The 19,728-nt window shown below is 44.9% G+C and overlaps 1 protein-coding gene across 4 annotated transcripts in view; it reads right to left on the reverse strand.

Moving 5' to 3' along the window:
• Positions 1-18,241, reverse strand: part of SCAPER (S-phase cyclin A associated protein in the ER) — a 440,399-nt gene extending 422,158 nt beyond the window's left edge. For all 4 annotated transcript variants that reach the window (XM_029575230.1, XM_029575228.1, XM_029575229.1 and 1 more), the window contains exons 1-3: positions 18,071-18,241; positions 13,703-13,820; positions 4,558-4,628 (exon numbers count right to left, since the gene is read on the reverse strand). In XM_029575230.1, coding sequence (XP_029431090.1) covers positions 4,558-4,628; positions 13,703-13,820; positions 18,071-18,073 — 192 coding nt within the window. In that variant the 5' untranslated portion in view covers positions 18,074-18,241. The remainder of the gene's footprint in view (positions 1-4,557; positions 4,629-13,702; positions 13,821-18,070) is intronic.
• Between the last annotated feature and the right edge of the window lie 1,487 nt (positions 18,242-19,728).

Raw genomic sequence — 19,728 nt, forward strand, 5'->3', positions numbered from 1 at the left:
CCCTCAAAACAGGTACAGTAGAGGCGAACTCAGATATTAAACGTGGTCCCGAAGCAATGTCCGGGTCGGGTGGATAAACGCAAACTTTGCCTTTTCTCTTACAAGGCATCTCTTTGAAGAAAAAACGCCGAAGCTTTAATTCAGAAATCTCTAGCAGCGGAGCAGACGGAGTTACGACCTCTCAGGACGCCATCTTAGTTTCTCTCCCAGATTTTCAGCCTTAACTAGAGATCTGCGAATTCCGAACCTATTGATTTGGGCTTCGGTTTTGGCCCACCACAGGAAATTTCATTTTTCCCGTGGTTTGGGCTTTTTTTTGTGGGGGGGAACCCGAAATTTTGGGTTCGTGCATTACATTTGTTTTTCGGGTTTCCCGAAACAGGTCGAATTAGGCCTAATTCGTCCAAAACGAACGCACATCCCTAGTCTTAACACAGTAGTACCCACATTGCATGAAGTGTTATTTGAAGAAGATATGACTGGTTAGAAAGCAATGCTTTCCACCAATTGGCAATCAAGTTGGCCATTTGAATTCTTTATTCTCATTGGTTCTGTTAGCATCCAGTTACATACAAAATGGCTGTTTGTATCACTGTGCACAGAAGGCACTACTGAATACTGATCCAGTTCTGACATCCAGAAAATTTGAAGATTTCCCCGAGGTAGATACACTTTAAATGTAGGACCTGTGTTGGGTTTTAGACAGGAACGACACTGGATATGTACTTTTAAATGCATCAAAAAAATGTGAACTGTAGAGAAATAATTAAAAGCATAACGCTGTGGAATTGAGTTTTGCACTAACAATCATACACTAAGAAGTGTATGGTATTTTGGTCTATTAGCATTTGAATAATGGTCATAAAGTGGGTATAGTAAGTGGATAGTTTTTGAATTGGTTGGAGGAGGCGGCCTATGTACATCAGTGGCACCACGATGTGTCAAGCACAGTATAGCTGGGAGTATGTGTTCTCGCATATGCAATTCAGCAGCCACCCAAGGCATATCCTACCAACATGTACAGTAGGTGGGGGCTGTTCTGTAGTTCTGCTCATGACACTGGCCTACATCACATGCACTTCCACCACCAACAGGCAAGCTGAAAACATTGACAGGAGTCATAAAAGAGCTATGGGAAACATTTCCCTGGTTGTTCGATACTATATCCAAAGACTATGGTTCCCCCCACTTCTAAAGATATCCACTCTGTCCATAAGTCTCACAAGCACACTCAACTCTTTTACTCTCCTTATCTACTTACAGCACAACAGAAGATATCTCACATACATACACTCATTCTCTCTCTCTACTTATAGACACATTTTGGAACACATCCAACAGCTGCTCCCCACACAGACACAAAACTTGATTCTGCTCCACTCATCCACTCCTAGCCCATTCACTATTTCACATAATTATATAGCTCGGAATGCAGACAAACCTTGCTTGTGTTACCCATTCTGAGCCTCACAGTCACAAACCCTCCATCAAGATCACCCTCAATCACAAACCCATCACCCAAACACCTACCTTCCACACCCTCCTTAAGAACATAAGAAATTTCCATACTGAGTCAGACCAAGGGTCCATCAAGCCCAGCATCCTTTTTCCAACAGTGGCCAACTCAGGCTACAAGTACCTGGCAAGTACCAAAACACTAAGTAGATCCCATGCTACTGATGCCAGTAATAGTAGTGACTATTCTAAGACAACTTGATTAATAGCAGTTAATTGACTTCTCCAAGAACTTATCCAAACCTTTTTTGAACCCAGCTACACTAACTGCACTAACCACATCCTCTAGCAACAAATTCCAGAGCTTAATTTTGTGTTGAGTGAAAAATAATGGGGCGGATTTTAAAACGAGCGCGAATAGCCTACTTTTGTTTGCGCTCCAGGCGCAAACAAAAGTACGCTGGATTTTAGTAGATACGCGCGGAGCCGCGCGTATCCGCTAAAATCCTGGATCGGCGTGCGCAAGGCTATCGATTTCGTATAGCCGGCGCGCGCCGAGCCGCGCAGCCTACCCCCGTTCCCTCCAAGGCCGCTCCGAAATTGGAGCGGCCTCGGAGGGAACTTTCCTTTGCCCTCCCCTCACCTTCCCCTCCCTTCCCCTACCTAACCCACCCGCCCGGCCCTGTCTAAACCCCCCCCTTACCTTTGTCGGGGGATTTACGCCTCCCAGAGGGAGGCGTAAATCCCCGCGCGCCGGGCCGCGACCTGGGGGCGGGTACGGAGGGCGCGGCCACGCCCCCGGACCGCCCCGGACCGTAGCCACGCCCCCGGACCCGCCCCCAAAACGCTGCCGACACGCCCCCGAAACGCAGCGACGACTGGGCCCGCCCCCGACACGCCCCCCTGGGAGAACCCCGGGACTTACGCGAGTCCCGGGGCTCTGCGCGCGCCGGGAGGCCTATGTAAAATAGGCTTCCCGGCGCGCAGGGCCCTGCTCGCGTAAATCCGCCCGGTTTTGGGCGGATTTACGCGAGCAGGGCTCTGAAAATCCGCCCCAATGTGTTTTAAAATTAGTTTTAAAATGTGCTACCTGCTAACTTCATGGAGTGCCCTCTAGTCTTTCTATTATCAGAAAGAGTAAATAACAGATTCACATTTCCCATTCTAGACTTCTCATGATTTTAAACATCTCTATCATATCCCCACTCAGCAGTCTCTTCTCCAAGCTGAACAGCCCTAACCTCTACACCCTTTCCTCATAGGGGAGCTGTTCCATCCCCTTTATTTTAATCGCCTACTCTGTACCTTCTGCATTGCAACTATATCTTTTTTGAGATACGGTGATCAGAATTGTACACAGTATTTAAGGTGCGGTCTCACCATGGAGCGATACAGAGGCATTATGACATTTTCCATTTTATTCACCATTCCCTTCCTAATAATTCCTAATATTCTGTTTGCTTTTTTGACTGCCGCAGCACACTGAACCACCTATTTCAATGTATTATCCACTATGATATCTAGATCTTTTTCCTGGGGGGTAGCTCCTAATATGGAAGCTAACATCGTGTAACTACAACATGGATTATTTTTCTCTATATGCATCACCTTGCAATTGTCCACATTACCCAATCTTCCAGTCTCGCAAGATCCTCCTGCAATTTATGGATCCTTCTTCCACAGGCACCTGTCATCCACATGCACCGCAGCTCTCCAAACACACTCTCTTAAACATTACCAACCACTCATCCACTCCTGCATCCTGCAGAGTGTGCTGGAGTCAAGTTAGGGAACTGAAGTCAGAGTTTGCTAGGGCTGGACCAGTGAGGTGGGAAGGCAGTGCTGGAGTCGGGCCAGTGAAGGGGGCTCAAAGCATGCTGGGATTAGGTAGTAAGAAGAGAAGGAGGAAAGGAATGCTAAGGTGAGGCTGAGAAGGGGAATAAAAGTGTGCTGTGTACGAGATGAGAAGAAAATGCTGGGATAGGGCTAAGGAGGGTGAAAGGAAGTTCTGGGTTTGGACTGAATAGGGGCCTCTGGAGAAATAACAAATTTCAGCCCAACAAGTGTCAGGCATTGCTCGAGTAGTCTGGTCTATAACAACATGTGATGGGGGGGCCTCTGTCTTTGAGTGTGTGTCTGCCTGCCTGTGCGCGTCTCTATGGCGTATGCGTGTGCCTGCATGTGTGAGCAAGTGTGTGCAAATCTGTGTATTTGTGCACGTTTCTGTATGCGTTACTATCTGCCTGGCTTTGTGTGTGGGAGCATAAGAGAGACAGGGCTTCGTAGACAGAGCATATTAGCTAATATTTCCCAGTACTGCTCGGTTGTCTGATCAATAACAGCCTGTATATGTGTGGCTCTGATTGTGTGTGTGTTTGGAGGAGCCTGTATGTATGGTGCTTATGCACGTGTGTGCCTGTGCATATGTTTGCAACTGTCCCAGTTTGAACTTTTATTGGCTAAGTGGTGCCGTTTGAATATCCAGGCATTGCCAGTAGCTGCCAGCTATCTTTTTATTCGGCTAAAAGCTGGCTAAGTAAGGGGAGGGATGGGGGCATTAGTCCAGCTAACTTAGCTGGTTAAGTGTGGTTACTCATCTTAGTTAGCCAGATAAATCTAGGACTGCCATAAATAAGAGTATATTCAGCGGCGCAATTGTACCACTGAATATCTCAGCCAAGTTAGCCAGGTAAGCTAATTTGTGCAGCTAGATAGTGGCTGAATATCAGCCCCAATATTTTTATTCACCAAAGGAACAGATATTTTTGAGGTCTAAACTTTTCAAAGGCACAAATTTGGGTGAATCAAGCCTTATGTAAACCAATCTGATCCGATGTGTGTTAAGTGACAGTGCTCCAACCATAGCTGCATCCAGGGTTTCAGGGAAAATCACATAAGAGCTACTCAAAAAGTTTCAGAAACAAAGAGAGGCTGAAATGGCACAAGTTGAAAACTAACCAAACAAAAAAATGTCAGATGAGAGATATTTTTCTGAAATAAAGTACACAGGAAGCACAACTGCCTGAGTGATTACTTCCAGATATCTTGGGGTTCAAAAACAGAATTACAGTTATTATTATTATTATTATCATTATTAAGTACCTGTTTTGAAGATTTGTGTGTTGCATGAATCCCTCTCTTAGGTTTGCCACCAGTCTGCAACTTAGGTTTTCCTGTACAGATAAATATGGCATAATTTAAAAAGGCAGCATATTTCTAAGTATGATATTTCAACACTTATGTAATCAAGTTAGAATTGGAAAGATTAATTTAATAAAAGTTGTTTCTCAAGTATGTAATCAGTGTGCTTTACTTCATTCTTTGCAGATTTTGATAACACTTTCAACACATGAAAATTATCTAAATTATCTTTCAAGATCACAGCTTCCTGTTACAAATGGTTTTTTTTTAAATTTACAATGCAAAACCAGAAAAAAAAAAGTTCCAAAACCATTCAGACTAAAATTTACACAAATTTGTTTTCAAGTAAAGGAATTTATAAATAGCAACTGTCATAAAATAATCTACTTCGAAGATATTCTGAGCAGGAAAAACACATTCAACATAGCATGAAGAAAAAAAAAAAAAAAAGAGCTATTCAGGGCCTGACTTATACCCTAAATATATTAGCTCCTGTCTGATGCCTCTTTTTATTCTTTCAGATTACACTATCAGCAGCCTCTCTTGCCACAGGATGTATCTCAATTTTATTTCAGAAAGACCTGCTGAATGGCAAAATCAGAGACAGTGGTACCCAATGGGGAATAAGACACGGATGTGCACCGCCTGGGAGAAAAGGCGATTAGATGATTTCAAGGTAGCCAAATAGTGATAAGATGGTGGTCAGAGCCATAAAGATACTTTATATTTCTTTAGCACTGGTTTTTTTGCCCTTGTCCCCAATGCATCGCTGCTCTAAGCAGCTCTACATGAGTCTGCCTTGGATGCAGGGATTCCCGAGAGCTTTTGTGGCTTCATCTAGTCTGGGTGAGCTGTGATAAATCCCACTTCTCTAGACTGGTCTGGCCTGAATGATCAGGAAGATGAAATGTAAGCATACCCTTTTATTTTCTTTCCTTTAGTCCTGCCAGACCAGGGGTAAATGGCGTGTTGTTACTACCAGTGTGGCTCAGGGATCAGTTCTTTTCAACATTTTTATGAGTGACAAAGAAGGATTGTCAGGAATGGTTTGTCTTTTTGCCAATGATACCAAAAGCTGCAACAGGGTGGAGAGCCAGGAAGGTGTGGAAAACATAGAAAATGACAGCAGAAAAGGACCAAACGGTCCATCCAGTCTGCCCAGTAAGCTTATGGTAGCACCAGCCATGCCATACAGGTCTCCCCCTTACTTAGTTTCCAAAACCGTCAAAGTCAGGGCCCTTGGTTACTGAGTCCAATTCCCTGTTACCGCTTGCCGTTGAAGCAGAGAGCAATGCTGGAGTTGCATCCAAAAGTATCAGGCATGTCGGTTAAGGCTAGTAACCGCCACACCAGCAAGTTATGCCCCATGCACTCTTTTTTTCATTCCCATCCTCGAGCCTTTAGGGATCCACAGTGTTTATCCCATGCCCCTTTGAAATCACCACCTCCTCCGGAAGGGGATTCCAGGCATCTATCACCTCTCGGTGAAGAAACATTTCCTGACGTTTATATTTGAAAAGTAGGGAGATAAGTAGGGAGATAAGTAGGGAGAAAAGTAGGGAGAAAAGTAGGGAGAAAAGTCTTACTTTTCAAATATAAATTTTGGCGTTTGCATGAACAGTTCTTTGTTGAGAAAAAAAGAAAAAAAGATTTTTCACCCATCTGGGGTTTAAACGAGAACAAATTACTGAGAAGCCTTTTCTAGGCAGAAATCAGTAGCAGGACATCGGCGTTTTTGGTTTATTAATATAAAGCAAAAAGCCTTTAATGGCGCTATCTAGTGGACATTAACACTTTTAGCAAAAATCAAATAAAAATTTTTTTTCTAAAAATAGTACACATAAATAAAACAAAGGGATCGGGAGGGAGGTAAGTTAATGATTACATCACATAAATGAAGCAAGGCCGTGGAAGGCATGCATTCAAGCGTATGAAACTTACCTTTCCCCGTACTACATTATTTTTTAATTAAATAAATTAATAACATTGTTTTTTGAATAAATTTTGAATAAACAAGCGAAGCAAGGTGAGATTATTGGGATATATGAATTACATACAGATGTAAGACATCTTTGACGTAGAGACCTTTACTGTTCCATACATGGCCCCAGCCTCCAATATATCCAAAAAACTTATAGAAACATAGAAATGACGGCAGAAGAAGACCAAACGGCCCATCCAGTCTGCCCAGCAAGCCTCACACATGTTTTCTCTCATACTTATCTGTTTCTCTTAGCTCGTAGGGTGGGGCAGAGGGATGGAGTTTGGAGGGCTCTGCTGAGTAGATGGATAGTAGGGGGTTCGAAGTGTGGGAGAGTTTAGCACCAGCCAATTTAAGGTGTAAGGTGATAGGCAGGGTGGCTGGGAGGGCCCACTGGACTGGAGCAGATGGACGGACCAATGCCACCTGACCCAACTTGACTTTACTTTGATAAAGTGAGGGGTTTCGCATGCTGGGGAGGGAGAGAGGACTGTCGGGCTGGCCTGTGGGAATTTTAATGCCTGCCTCTGACCAGGCGTTAAATTTCCCGCAGTAAAAGGAGACATGCTAGGCAGCCTCCCCACTGGCGCACCGCCTTGCACTGCAGGATATTAGCTAAAAAGGCTTATTACCCTGCAATTTGCATTAGTCATGCTAAACTTGCTGTGGGTTTTTTCTGCACTGCAACCCTTATTACATACCTAGGCAAGGTTAGTACCAATAAACCTACAATAAAACAAGTGAAAACCTGCGGTAGGTTCAGCATGGTTTGTTACTTTGGCGCCAATGGAAAACCAAGCTCAGTATGACAGCTACCATTCTATATACAGCACTAAGGGGCCGATGCAATACAGGGCGCTCAGCCGAGCGCCCTGTATAACCTACCATTCTACATACAGCACTAAGGGGCCGATGCAATACAGGGCGCTCAGCCGAGCACACTGTATAACCTACCATTCTATATACAGCACTAAGGGGCCGATGCAATACAGGGCGCTCAGCCGAGCACACTGTATAACCTACCATTCTACATACAGCACTAAGGGGCCGATGCAATACAGGGCGCTCAGCCGAGCGCACTGTATAACCCACAGGTTAAATAGGCGCTAATCCACCCCCTAATGCAATAGGGGGATTAGTGCCTGTTTAACGCGCGTCCGATGCGGAGTGAACGAGATAGCGCTCATCACATGCAAATGCACGTGAATGAGGCTATTACTCATTCACTCCAAATGCAAAAAAATAAATGTGCATCTCAGACGCACATTTATCGCTCAGCTATTAACGCCTGCTCCCACCTCTGAGCGCATTGAAAAAAAAGCACAGAAAAGCAGAAAAAAATGCTTTTCTGTACTTTAAGTTAAAAAAAAAAAAAAGAAAAAAAAACCCTCTGCCAGCCGCTTTGAAGACTGACGCCGAAACGCTCAGCGTCGGTTTTCCTAACCGGCGGACTGCAGTTATGAAAACAGACGCGATTAAACTCGAGTTTATCGGCGTCTGTGTTCATAACCGGCAGACCGCCAGTAACCGCGGGGTCACATTAGCAAGGAGGCGCTAAGGTCGCGCAAGCAACCCTAGCGCCTTCTTGCTAGCGCGACCCCCCTGATTGTTTATTGCATGGCACCCCCCCCCTTGCGGGCGCCATGCCACATTAAGAAAGCAGGCGCTGAAAAGTCAGCGCCCGCTTTCCACATTTAATATTGCATCGGCCCCTATGTTAATACCACTGTGACCTAAACTCATTATCCTCAATTTTGGAACATTCCTTAGCTAAGGAAATAACCAATACTTGGAGATATTCTCCCCACGGTTCTTTTTTCTCATGCCATGAAAAAGTTACTTGCACTGGCTTGGGAATATTAGTCTCTGTCCTGAAGAGCTTCATTACGGTGCATACCTGAAAATTTCATACAACGGAGGCCATGACATTCTTCTAAAAAATCTTACTCTTTACCTTGAAGGCATAGATTTACCAAAGACAAATAATGGGATCTAAGCACAACACATTTTTCCCATGGACACCAAACAGGAAAAACCCTTTAGGCCATGAGGCCCAATATGGCACATATTTGATTGGATCCCACAATCTTAGCCTGCTCTTCCAAATGATTTCTATCATAATTACAAGTTTGCAATCTGTTACCCCACTAAATGTACAAATAAAAGCCCGCTCTGCTCTCCACTATTGATGTTTTTATGGTCCTAGAATGATTGATCTTTTCGAGCCAGACCATATCCCATTTAGTGCATTGATTGTGCACAATTTATCCCTGTAACCTGACCACTGACATTCCATTCTAAGGATCTACGTTTCCAATAATCAATGGCTGAGTCTGCATTTCACTCCTGTGATTTTACACTGGGATCAGCTGCTTAGTCCTTGATGACAAACAAAGAAAGCATATTCAAAAACAAATTACAGCAACACAATGACAGGTTGTAAATGGTGAAAACTCTCAGCACAAGAATCCTATAAACACCAGTTTCAGTACCAGAGAGAAAAAAAGATTTTGCAAAATGCTAAATAAACAAACACTTGAGGTTTCAGGAAAGGAAGACTATGCTTCTTATGCTTCCTTTTTTCAGCTAAGGATGCTGGGCCACATATTTTACTGCATCACATCTTGAATTTCCATAAGGATACTTGGCCAATGAGAAAACAACTCGAGAACAGTTATACATATAAGACAGTGTTCCCTGCACATAAAGCTATCAACTGATAGCCTTCTTCCTTTTCCCTCTTTTTCTTCCCCGTTTCAAGCTGTATCCATATGAATATAAACATACAGTCACTCAAAGCTAATGAATGTGAGTTTGGAGAAAGATCAAAGGTGGTCTACAGCAGAATTGAGTATATGATTTTATTGGAGCTTAGCAACTTTCAAAATGTTTCAGTCATTTCAGTTTTGGCAGAGATTTGAGTAATCTCAATGTCAGAATAGTTTAAATAACTGAAATAAAAAGACAAAAGAAGAAATTCTATGCCATCAGGGAGTCATCATGCTCAACCAGCAGAGCTGAATACAGCAGCAAGCTCAGAAGTTTAAGTCTAGCTTGAGGCTATAAATGTCATTATGATGATCCTCATGATTTCTACAGCACATTCTAAATGTATGCAGCACTGTACAGAGATACATAGTGGACAGACCCTACTCCTTGAAGCTTACAATCTAGTTAAAACATAATACACAACAAAAAACAAAGAGGAGCTTGGATTAAACAGCAATGCCAAGAAGAAAAAAGGTAGATGGGATTAAATTGAGGAAGAGCAAATTTTCAGAGAGAGTATCAGATATGATATTAGGGGTTACTAATCAACTTTTGTTGGAAAATATGGAATATAAGAAAATATGGAACATAAGAAATTGCCATGCCGGATTAGACCAAGGGTCCATCAAGCCCAGCATCCTGTCCCGTTGGGCAGGATTTAGTTAAATTAGAGGCTATATCACACCATGCAACAGCATGCGTTATGCTAATCGCATGGTTTTAATGCTGGAAATAACTACACCTTTTTTCCTGGCGTTAGGCTGTGCGATATGCCCAAAATAGCCATAATGCAATTCTCGATAAATTTAATTGCATTTTGGCTATTTCTGTGCTTGGGAAGGAGAGGGGGAGTGTGGAATGGAGTAGAGAGAGATAGAGAGAGAGAGCGCTTCTGGGGAGGGCCTCACTGTGTGCGCCTATTTATATCTCTATAGGAAGGCCACCTAATAGGCCGAGGTAAGGTGATTGGGGTGGTGGTTTAGGGGCCAGTTTTGCATGTAGAGTGAGACGTACGAACAGCACAGTACACCTTGTCGAAGATTTGACGTCATTTGGAGCGAGGAAAGTCTCACAAAGATGACATTTCTACTGTGTTCTCTCACCCTAGCTTGATGGACTCTATAACAGGTTACAATCAAGCTAGGGTGAGATAACATAGCAGAAACTTCATCTTTGACACTTTCCTCACTCCAAATGACTATGAGGGCCTTGTAGATAGTCCCTCCCTCTCTCTCCTTCCTTAGCACAGGATGCGCAAAATAGGAATTACTGCACTGTGCTGTTACTAAAATATTTCCATAAACACGTCCCTTTTCCTTATCACGGGCGTTACCAATGCATTAGTAACACTTTTTGATGCATCTAGGGGTAAGTTATTTATTATTTTTGTTGTCATTGGCAATCTTCTCCTGCTCCCTTCAAACATGCTTTGATCATCACATTGTTCCTCAAAAAATTCTTCATTGGACCCTTCCTGCCTGCCAACTATCATCCTCCCCATCTTCCCTTCCCTCTCTGTATCCTTTCATGGACAGCATGGATTGGAGGAGTAGTTTAATGGTTAGAGAGCAGTGGGCTGTGAATCATGGCAGCCAGGATTCAAATCGAGCTCCCGTCCTCATGACCTTAGGCAAATCAATTCACCCACCATTGCCTCAGATACAAGCTTAGACCTAGATTCATCATTTTGCTATAAATACAGCAAAAATAGTGCCCGTGATTAACAAAAAAAAAAAAGGGGGTTAGGTTCTTCAGGTACCTTAGGGCGCGCGTGCCACATGGCCCTCATTCTTATTTCCTCGTTAGCGTCCCCCTGTGATGACATCACGCTGCCTGGATATTTAAGCCTACAGTTTATTGCTAGCCGTTGAGTTAGCATGGGGGATTCTCACGGATGGGATTCGCTCTCCGTACCCAGCTACTCTGCCTCTCCAACTTCCATTGGACTCTTTCTGCTAACGGGGTACCCGCTCCTCGGGGGCCTCTTTTGCTTCTTTCAGGTCGCTATCAGGTAACCTGTACTCGCTCCTCGAGGGCCCATGTTCCCTGATCCGCTTCCTGCATCTATCTCCTCTTCTACTTGGAAGAATTCGCTACAGACACCATCAGTGAGTACTACTGTCATCTACTCCTCAGAGCTGTCTCCCTGGAACCAGGTACTCGCTCCTCGAGGGCCTGCCTCCGTTCCGGCGCCAGTGCCATCTCCTACGTGGATGCACCGTGTGAGTACTTTGCCAACGAGCCTCTCCTCTCCCAGGGATCTGGTACTCGCTCCTCGAGGGCCAGCTCTTCCTATTTCGGAGCTTCTCCATATTGGGGGCTCTGTGAATGTTCTATTGTACTCATTCTCTCAGTTCTCTCCACTACAGCACGGCTACCGGAGGAACCGCTGTTCCAGCACCCTGGGGAATACTAGCCCAGCCGGGCTACATCTTCTACTCACTACTGCCACCTCTGGTGGTCTCTCAAACTGTCTAAATAAAGAACTATCTGTGTTTGTGTGTCCAGAGCTGAGCCTGACCTGTGGCCCCTCACGGGACTCCCCCCCCCCCCCCGTGGGAATGGTCAGCTGCCACAGTGTCCAAGGGTCCACCCAAACCTCACTAATTATAACAAATCTATAATCCTATTTAGGTCTTACCCCACCTACCTCATCCTCTGTATATCTATATATTTATTTGTTTATTTTTTCAGGAAGGATTTAGACTGGTTTTAAGCCTAAAGGAGGAACAAATCGAGGATACTAAAATGAAGGGGAATTCTATTTTGACTGGAATAAAGAAACCAGTCAAGGCCTTCCCTATCCACACAGCCATCCAGGACATGCTATCAGTGGAATGGGAGATCCTGGAGTCCAGGCTTGGGAGCCGTAAGACAATTCAGAACCTGTATGTGGTGGATCAGCGGACAAGGAGAGGTTCTTGAACCTTCTAAAGGTGGATGCGGCTACTTCAGCAGTAGCCAAGAAAACACAATACCGGTGGAAGGTGGGACCCCCAAAATAGATAGACAGACAGACACTTCAAAAAAACCACAAACCTTTGAACTATCATCTCTGGCATTACAAGCAGCAATCTGTGGAGATCATATGGCGAGAGCTCTAGTTATTTGGTACCAACAGGATCCCCAGGATCTGGAGGGAGGTGCAGTATATTTGGGGCTGGTGGAGTCTGCAGCGACATTTGTAACAGATACAATCTGCGACCTGGTTAGGATCTTGGCTAAAAAGGCCACGACGGAGGTAGTAGCAAGATGCTTGCTATGGATGAAAAACTGGGTGGCAGATGCAGCCTCCAAGACGAGGTTAGGAAAGTTACCCTTCAAGGGGAGACTATTATTTGGAGAAGAATTAGAAAAGCTGTTGAAAGACTCTAGAGCCCAAAGAGTGCCAGAGAAATCCAGGAGATTCCCCAGAGGTGGGCCATGGAGACAGTGGCCAAGGGACTATAGGCAGACAAGGGCAGCTAGAGGCTCCACGTGTATAGACTGCAAGGGAACGCACAGTCATTTTGGGGTAATAGGTGCTTCCCTAAAGGCAGTAGGGCCCAGAGCCTTGCACATTGACTCAGAACTGGCCCACACTTCTCTGCCATCAGTAGGGGGCAGATTACAGGACTTGTGTCATCAGTGGGCCAAAGTGATAGAGGACAAATGGGTCCTAAACATTATTAAAGAGGATTATCAGCCAGATTTGAAATTTCCAGTAAGGGAATACTTTGTAGCTTCATCGTGCAAAGCAAGCAGAGGAGTAATGGTGAGGTTAACATTGGACAGGTTATTTTGTAGTTCCAAAGAAAGAAGGAACTTACAGAAGAAAGAAGGAACTTACAGGCTGGTACTAGACCTCGAGTCTAGTACCAGCCTGTAAGTTGAGGAATGACTCGAGTCTAGTACCAGATCTCTAGTCATTCCTCATTTTCAAATGGAGTCCTTGGAGACAGTAAAGGTGGTGGTGCAGGAGGGAGAGTTTGTCATCTTTAGACTTGGTAGTGGCCTATCTATACATTCTCATCAGAAAATAATTTCACAGTTTTACACTTTGCGATCGCAGGGCAGAACTACCAATTCAGGGCACTACTGTTTGATCTGGCAACAGCACCAAGGACTATCACGAAGGTAATGGTAGTAACAGCAGCCTTCCTGTGCAAGGAGGGAATCGGAGTCCATCCGTATCTTGACAACTGACTCATAAGAGCAGACTTGGCACAGCAAGGTTGCCTTGCAACCAAAAGAGTCATACAGGTGCTAGAAGGATTAGGATGGGTGGTAAACAGGGCAATAAACCAAGTGCACCCAACACAGACAAACTTCAAGTAAAGTTAAGAACTCCCCACTAGGGCCTTACTGAAAACTTACCATCATCTTCCTTGTTTTCCAGGGGGACGCTCCAGGCTATCAGGTTTCTTGCAGTACGTCCTTCCTCTGCCACTATCTTCCTCACTTTGTCATGGCTATTAGAGCGCTGAAATGAAGCCTGAAAGCAGAAAGCACAAGGAGAAATAAAATACCAAATGCTACTATTGAAAAGCATCCACAGAAGGAGTCACTTCAGAGCAGACGTTGTTTGTTGTAGACTAGCATAGGTGCTATTGAGAGCTGTGAGGTACAGAAAAAGCATCCATTCATCACAGGTCTCACAATGCTGATAGTTAATTTAAGCATTAAATATTAAATTAAATATTTAAAGTACCTGAATGTAATCTGCTTTGAAGTGTCATTGTTATTATGATTATATTTCATGAAAATAGAAAATGAAAGGAAAAAAAAAGACGTGCAGAGGTTGCTTTAAGAACATTCAACTGAACCAAAGTTCAACTATGTAAGTACTAGAAGTTGATGGCTATTCTCATTGTGGCCTACTCTCAACCCCCCTCCCCCCCCCAAAAAAAAAAAGAGGAGTAGGAAAAGCATGCAGAGGCATGGCTTCAGGAATATTTTCCAACACAGATGTGCAGAAGGGGTGAGTGCGGGTGTGAAGTGTTCTTGGGGGAAACTGAGGATGTGGGTGTATAAAGTAGGTTTGCTTTCTATGAGAAACTTAGAAACTTTCAAAATGCTCCTTAACACTCTGTGAAGGAGTGTCCCTGAAAACCTCTCTTAACCAGTGCTGGACCAGGCAAAAGCTAGAGAAATAGGAAGCTCTGTGGGCAGGAATAAAAGAGTTTGGGCCTGGGTCTCCAGAAGAAGGAAGCTCCTGTAAGAAGATGAATATTGAAAGTAAATGCTAAGAAACACACAATGAATACTGAAGATTTTTATTTATTTATCAAGTTTTATATACCGTCGTTCGGTTTCGCCATCACAACGGTTTACAAAGGATCAATTTCTACAGTCGTACATTTCTACAGTCATACATTTGTTAACATGGCTTTTTAGACATTCTAGTATATATTCTTTCAACGAGTCATTCAGGTATAGGCTGGGCTCTTCTGGTAAAATCTTTAGCACAGTGTCATTAGGAGATTTGGTAGGCTTTTGTAAACATCCAGGTTTTTAGCAGTTTTTTTGAATGTTTTTAAATTTTGTTGTGTTCTCAATTCCGTTGGGAGGGAGTTCCAAAGTTCAGGGCTTCCTAGGAATATAGCTCTCTTCTGAGATGTGGTAAGTTTATGACGGATTGGTGTGATTTTTAGAAGGCCTTTGTTCGCTGATCGTAGATTTCTATTTGGTGAGTGTAGTTTTATGAATGCACTGAGCCAATTTGTTTTTTATATATTATTTTGTGAATTAAGGATAGTATTTTGTTGGCAGCCAGTGTAATGAAAAGAGGGTTGGAGTAATATGATCGAATTTTCTTGTTCCTGTGAGAATTCTGGAGGCTGTATTTTGTAGGATTTGTAGAGGTCAGATGGTGGTGAGAGGTACGTTGAATAACAGAGAGTTGCAGTAATCCAGGTTGGAGAAAATGAGTAGCTGGAGTACTGTTCTGAAGTCACTGTGTGACAGGAATGGTTTTAAGTGTTGTAGTGTTAGGAGTTTGTGATATCCGTCTTTGATTTTTGCGGATATGTGGCTCTTGTAGGATAGTTCCTTATCAATTATGACTCCAAGGTTGCGTGCGTGGGTGACAGGCGATATCGCTGAGTTATGATTCAATATGTTGAGCGGTGGCATGTGCATAGGTTTGTTTTTTCTGTCCATCATGATAACTTCGGTCTTATCAATGTTTAGGATGAGTCATGTTATTTAGCAATTGTTTTATTTTTGTGAGGTAGTTGGCTGTTTTCTTGTAGGTGTCTTCTAGAGATTTGTGTATTGGGATAAATATTTGGATGTCATCAGCATATATGAAGTGATTCAGTTTACGGTTTGCGAAGAAGTGGCATATCGGGAGAAGATAAATGTTGAATAGCGTCGCAGATAGTGCGGATCCTTGTGGAACTCCTGTGTCAAGGTTTATTTTCTTTGATAGGGTGTTGGTATGTCCTTTGAGATAGATATGATGAGAACCATTGCAGTGTTTTTTCCTTTAATCCGATTTCGGCGAGGCGGTCAATCAATATTGAATGGTTTACTGTGTCAAAGGCTGCTGGCAAGTCTAGTAGGATTAGAATGTAGCTCTGGCCATTATCGAAACTTTTGAGGACGGTGTCATTTAAAGATAGGAGTAAGGATTCTGTGTTTAGTTCTTTCCTGAAGCCGAATTGCGTGGGATGTAGGATGTTGTTCCTTTCTAGGTGGTCACTGAGTTGTGATTCAACGATTTTTTCAATGATTTTGGCAATGAATGGTAAATTTGATATTGGACGGTAGTTTAGTGGGTTTTCAGGGTCAAGGTTGGTCTTTTTTAGAATGGGTTTGATAATTGCTGATTTTAGGCAGTTGGGGTAGATTCCTTCTGTGAGTGATTGGTTATTGATGCTTCAACTGCTTTGATCATCTGTATGGGTATGCTGTCGATGGGGTGCTTGGCTGGGTTCATTTTTTTGATGATGTTTTGAACTTCCAGTGATGATGCTGGGTCAAAGTTGGACCAGCTTGATGTTTGATTGATTAGTAATTTTGGGTCTTGCATGTTGTTGTTGAGGTGGTTGTTTGAGGTTTTTTATTTTTTCATTAAAGAAATCCGCAAGGTCATTGCTTGATAGTTTGGAGTTTGGTGTTTTCTGTTCATTGGCGGATTTGATTAGGCCATGTACGACATTGAATAACATTCTTGGGTTATGTTGAAATTCGTTTATTTTTTTGGTGTAGAATTCTTTTTTTGCATTATGTATAAATTTTTTGGTAGTATGCTAAGGGGCAGATTTTATAAATCTGCGCACACGCGTACTTTTGTTCGCGCACCAGGCGCGAACAAGAGTATGCGGGATTTTAATAGATACGCGCGTAGCCACGCATATCCATTAAAATCCGGGGTCGGCGCGCGCAAGGCTGCCCAAAATCGGCAGCCTGCGCGCGCCGAGCCGCGCAGCCTGCCTCCGTACCCTCCCCCCCCCCCCCCCCCCCACACCTTCCCTTCCCCTACCTAACCCACCCCCCGGCCCTATCTAAACCCCCCTAACTTTGCGCGCGCGCCGGGCCAGCTGCCGCGCTCCATGTTCCGGTCCGGGGGCTGGTCCGGAGGCCGCGGCCACGCCCCCGGAAAGCCCCCGGGCCAACACCACGCCCGCAGCGCTGCCCCCGAAATGCCGCGTCACTCCCAGCACGCCCCCCGACACACCCCTCCATGCAAGCCCCTGGATTTACGCACATCCCGGAGCTTGCGCGCGCCGCCGAGCCACTGTAATAATTTTCAATCTCACTCAAAAAGCTAAGAAGGGACCACCTCAATTCAGAACAGACTCTGTGCTTCAACAGTATCAAAAGAGAGACAGAAAAAAGAACACACTCTTTAAAAACATTCCCCACACAAGCATCTCTCCCATTATTTTTTTTTATATTCCATCTTTCAGCCACTTCAAAGTGGATTACATTCAGGTACTGTAGATATTTTTTCTTCCCTGGATCCAAGTCATATTTGTTGCCCTCTAGAGAGAACAGGCTGAGTGTGAGGTGACAGAGATGGGAGATGAGTCTGGGGATGAGATCTTGAAAGTGACAGGAGCTGTCCTGGAGTGTGAGCAATGACACACGGACAGGAGCTGAGCTCTGGGACGTGGGGAAAGGATGACAGAGACAGGTACTATTGCTTAGGATTGCGCAGGGTTTCAGCAACACCAGCTATGCGCTGGAGACGGGAAAAGGATTACAGGGATAGAAGTTGTTGTGCCAAGGGTTATAAAGAATGACAGCCACCAGGAACTGCACCCTGCAATGGAGGATGAGAAAGCGGCAGTGACAGAAGCTGTGCCTAAATAGGAGGGATGAGTGACGGGAGCTATGGGGGTGTGGGGTGACAGTGACAGGTGCTGTTCCTTGAGGACGTGAATGGCGACAGTGGCAGGAAATGTGCCTTGAGGGTAGCGGTGCATGGCAAAGACAGGATGTTCCTTCGGAATGGGGGGTTGACAGTAACAGGATATGTGCCCTGGGGTGAAGGTTAAGTGAAGGCAGCTGTCCCACGGAATATGGAGATGACAGCACCAAAAGCTGTATCCTGGAATAAGGAGGTAACAGTGCCAGACGTTGTGCCCAGGGATGGGAAAGGGACAAGGATGAAATCTGTGCCCATGTACATGAAGGGTGGCAATGACTGTGACTGGAGCCGTGCAAGGAAACTGAAAGCCTCCGAGCAGTAACAAGCGCAAACTGCTCGGTCCTGAAAAAACCGGCAACACTTACCATGGCAAGGCGGCTAGAGGGCGGCTGTCTAGTCCGCGGTGGCAGCTACAGCCCCTGTTCCAAAGGTCCAGCCCGCTCTTCCCGCGGTATCCCCAGAAGACCCGTCACAATCACAACCGATTCACGTAGACCACCTGTGCGCAGGCGCTGCCAACTCTGCGCCTGCGCCCTTTCCCCATACTGCACGCCGCAAGCGTTGCTAGAAGTCACGCGGACCGGTGGCCGTGCATTATGGGACAGGGAGAGGAAGAGGGCGGGGATAGAGAGAGGTAGAAGCAGGGCCGCCGGAGAAGTTATTGTATCCAGCGTTTTCTATCTCTATGGTTGCAATGTTATTGCTCAATGACGTCATCATCCTGGACCAATGAGTTGCAAGCGTCGGGAGACGTGGGCGGAGAAGGGTTTGCTTGCTAGTAAAGCTCGTCAGATGGTGCCAAGTAGGCGGCCGGCAAGAAAGGCTCTTTTTAAATGTATAGGCGGGTTTTCCATCTTGCTGTCGGCAGCAATGCGCCACGGCTGTTTTCCTCCTTCAACTTTCTCTTCTGGGAAACATCGTAGAGAGGCAGAGGGCCATGCTTCGCGCCTGCGTACTAATACGTAGGCAGCGCAGGCTTCCTGCCGGCGAAAGCCTGAGGGCAAGTGCCGGTTCTGGCCCTCTGTTGGCAGGTAGTTATGAAAGACCAAGCCTGCTTTTCTGAAAAAAAAATAAGCCCAAAACACGTGACACTTAAGCTACTTTTTTTTTTTTTTAAACAATTTTTATTGAGTGAAGGAAACTATGGAAAAGTTTACAAACTATGGTGTCTCCTGCTACAAAGTTAACATGTCCTATACAAATGAACAGCTGTGCACCATGAACTTATCTGAGTCAACTCATTTTCGACCTTTACCTCCCCCCCCCCCCCCCCCAAACCTTCAATAACCCCCTGAACTGGTCAACGCCTATAGAATAGCCTGCGGAGCAGCTACAGGTGCACTTTTCTGGCTACTTTTAGTAGAAAATATTTATACACAGAAAATATATCAGGCACAATGCCTGGATCACCAACCATTCTACCCAAAATCTTTAAAACAAGTTGCAGGCCACAGCAGCCTGAGTAGTCTCCCCCCCCAACCACAATATGGAAATTGCGATGTTGGCGTTGGGCCATCTCCTAACCCCCTTTCCACTCATCCACAACCACCAACTTTTTTTCCACAGACTTGGACTGGACATGAGGGGGAAGGGTGCCTCATTTGCCCCCTCAGCTCCTGAACATGCCTCCTCACTCTCTTTTCCATCTGTTGCTTGTGCCACCACTATTTCTCTTTCCTCTCCTTTGGCCCCTGTGCCTTCCTCTGTTTTTCTCTCTTCTTCATCCTTTTTTCCCTCCTCTGCAGCTTAAGCCCTCACCTTTCCAAAGGCAGAGGACATTTATCCCTAGACTGCTTGAGGTGCAAAAGTTAGTGCAGCAGTGGCCAGGAAGTTTGAGCTAGGGCCCCAATCCCTAACTCCATGCTTCTGGTCACAGCACTAGAGAGAAGAGAGGGGCAGGGTAACAAGAAGCAGCTACTGCTTTCTGATGTCCCACCTTCTTTTCTCACGGTTTCCAATCACAGCACAGGGAGGGCTACAGCTCAGCTAAGCTCTCATGTACTGTTGGTTTGGCCTGTTCAGC

The sequence above is a fragment of the Rhinatrema bivittatum genome, chromosome 13 (assembly GCF_901001135.1).
Source record: "Rhinatrema bivittatum chromosome 13, aRhiBiv1.1, whole genome shotgun sequence".
Classification (NCBI taxonomy): domain Eukaryota; kingdom Metazoa; phylum Chordata; class Amphibia; order Gymnophiona; family Rhinatrematidae; genus Rhinatrema; species Rhinatrema bivittatum.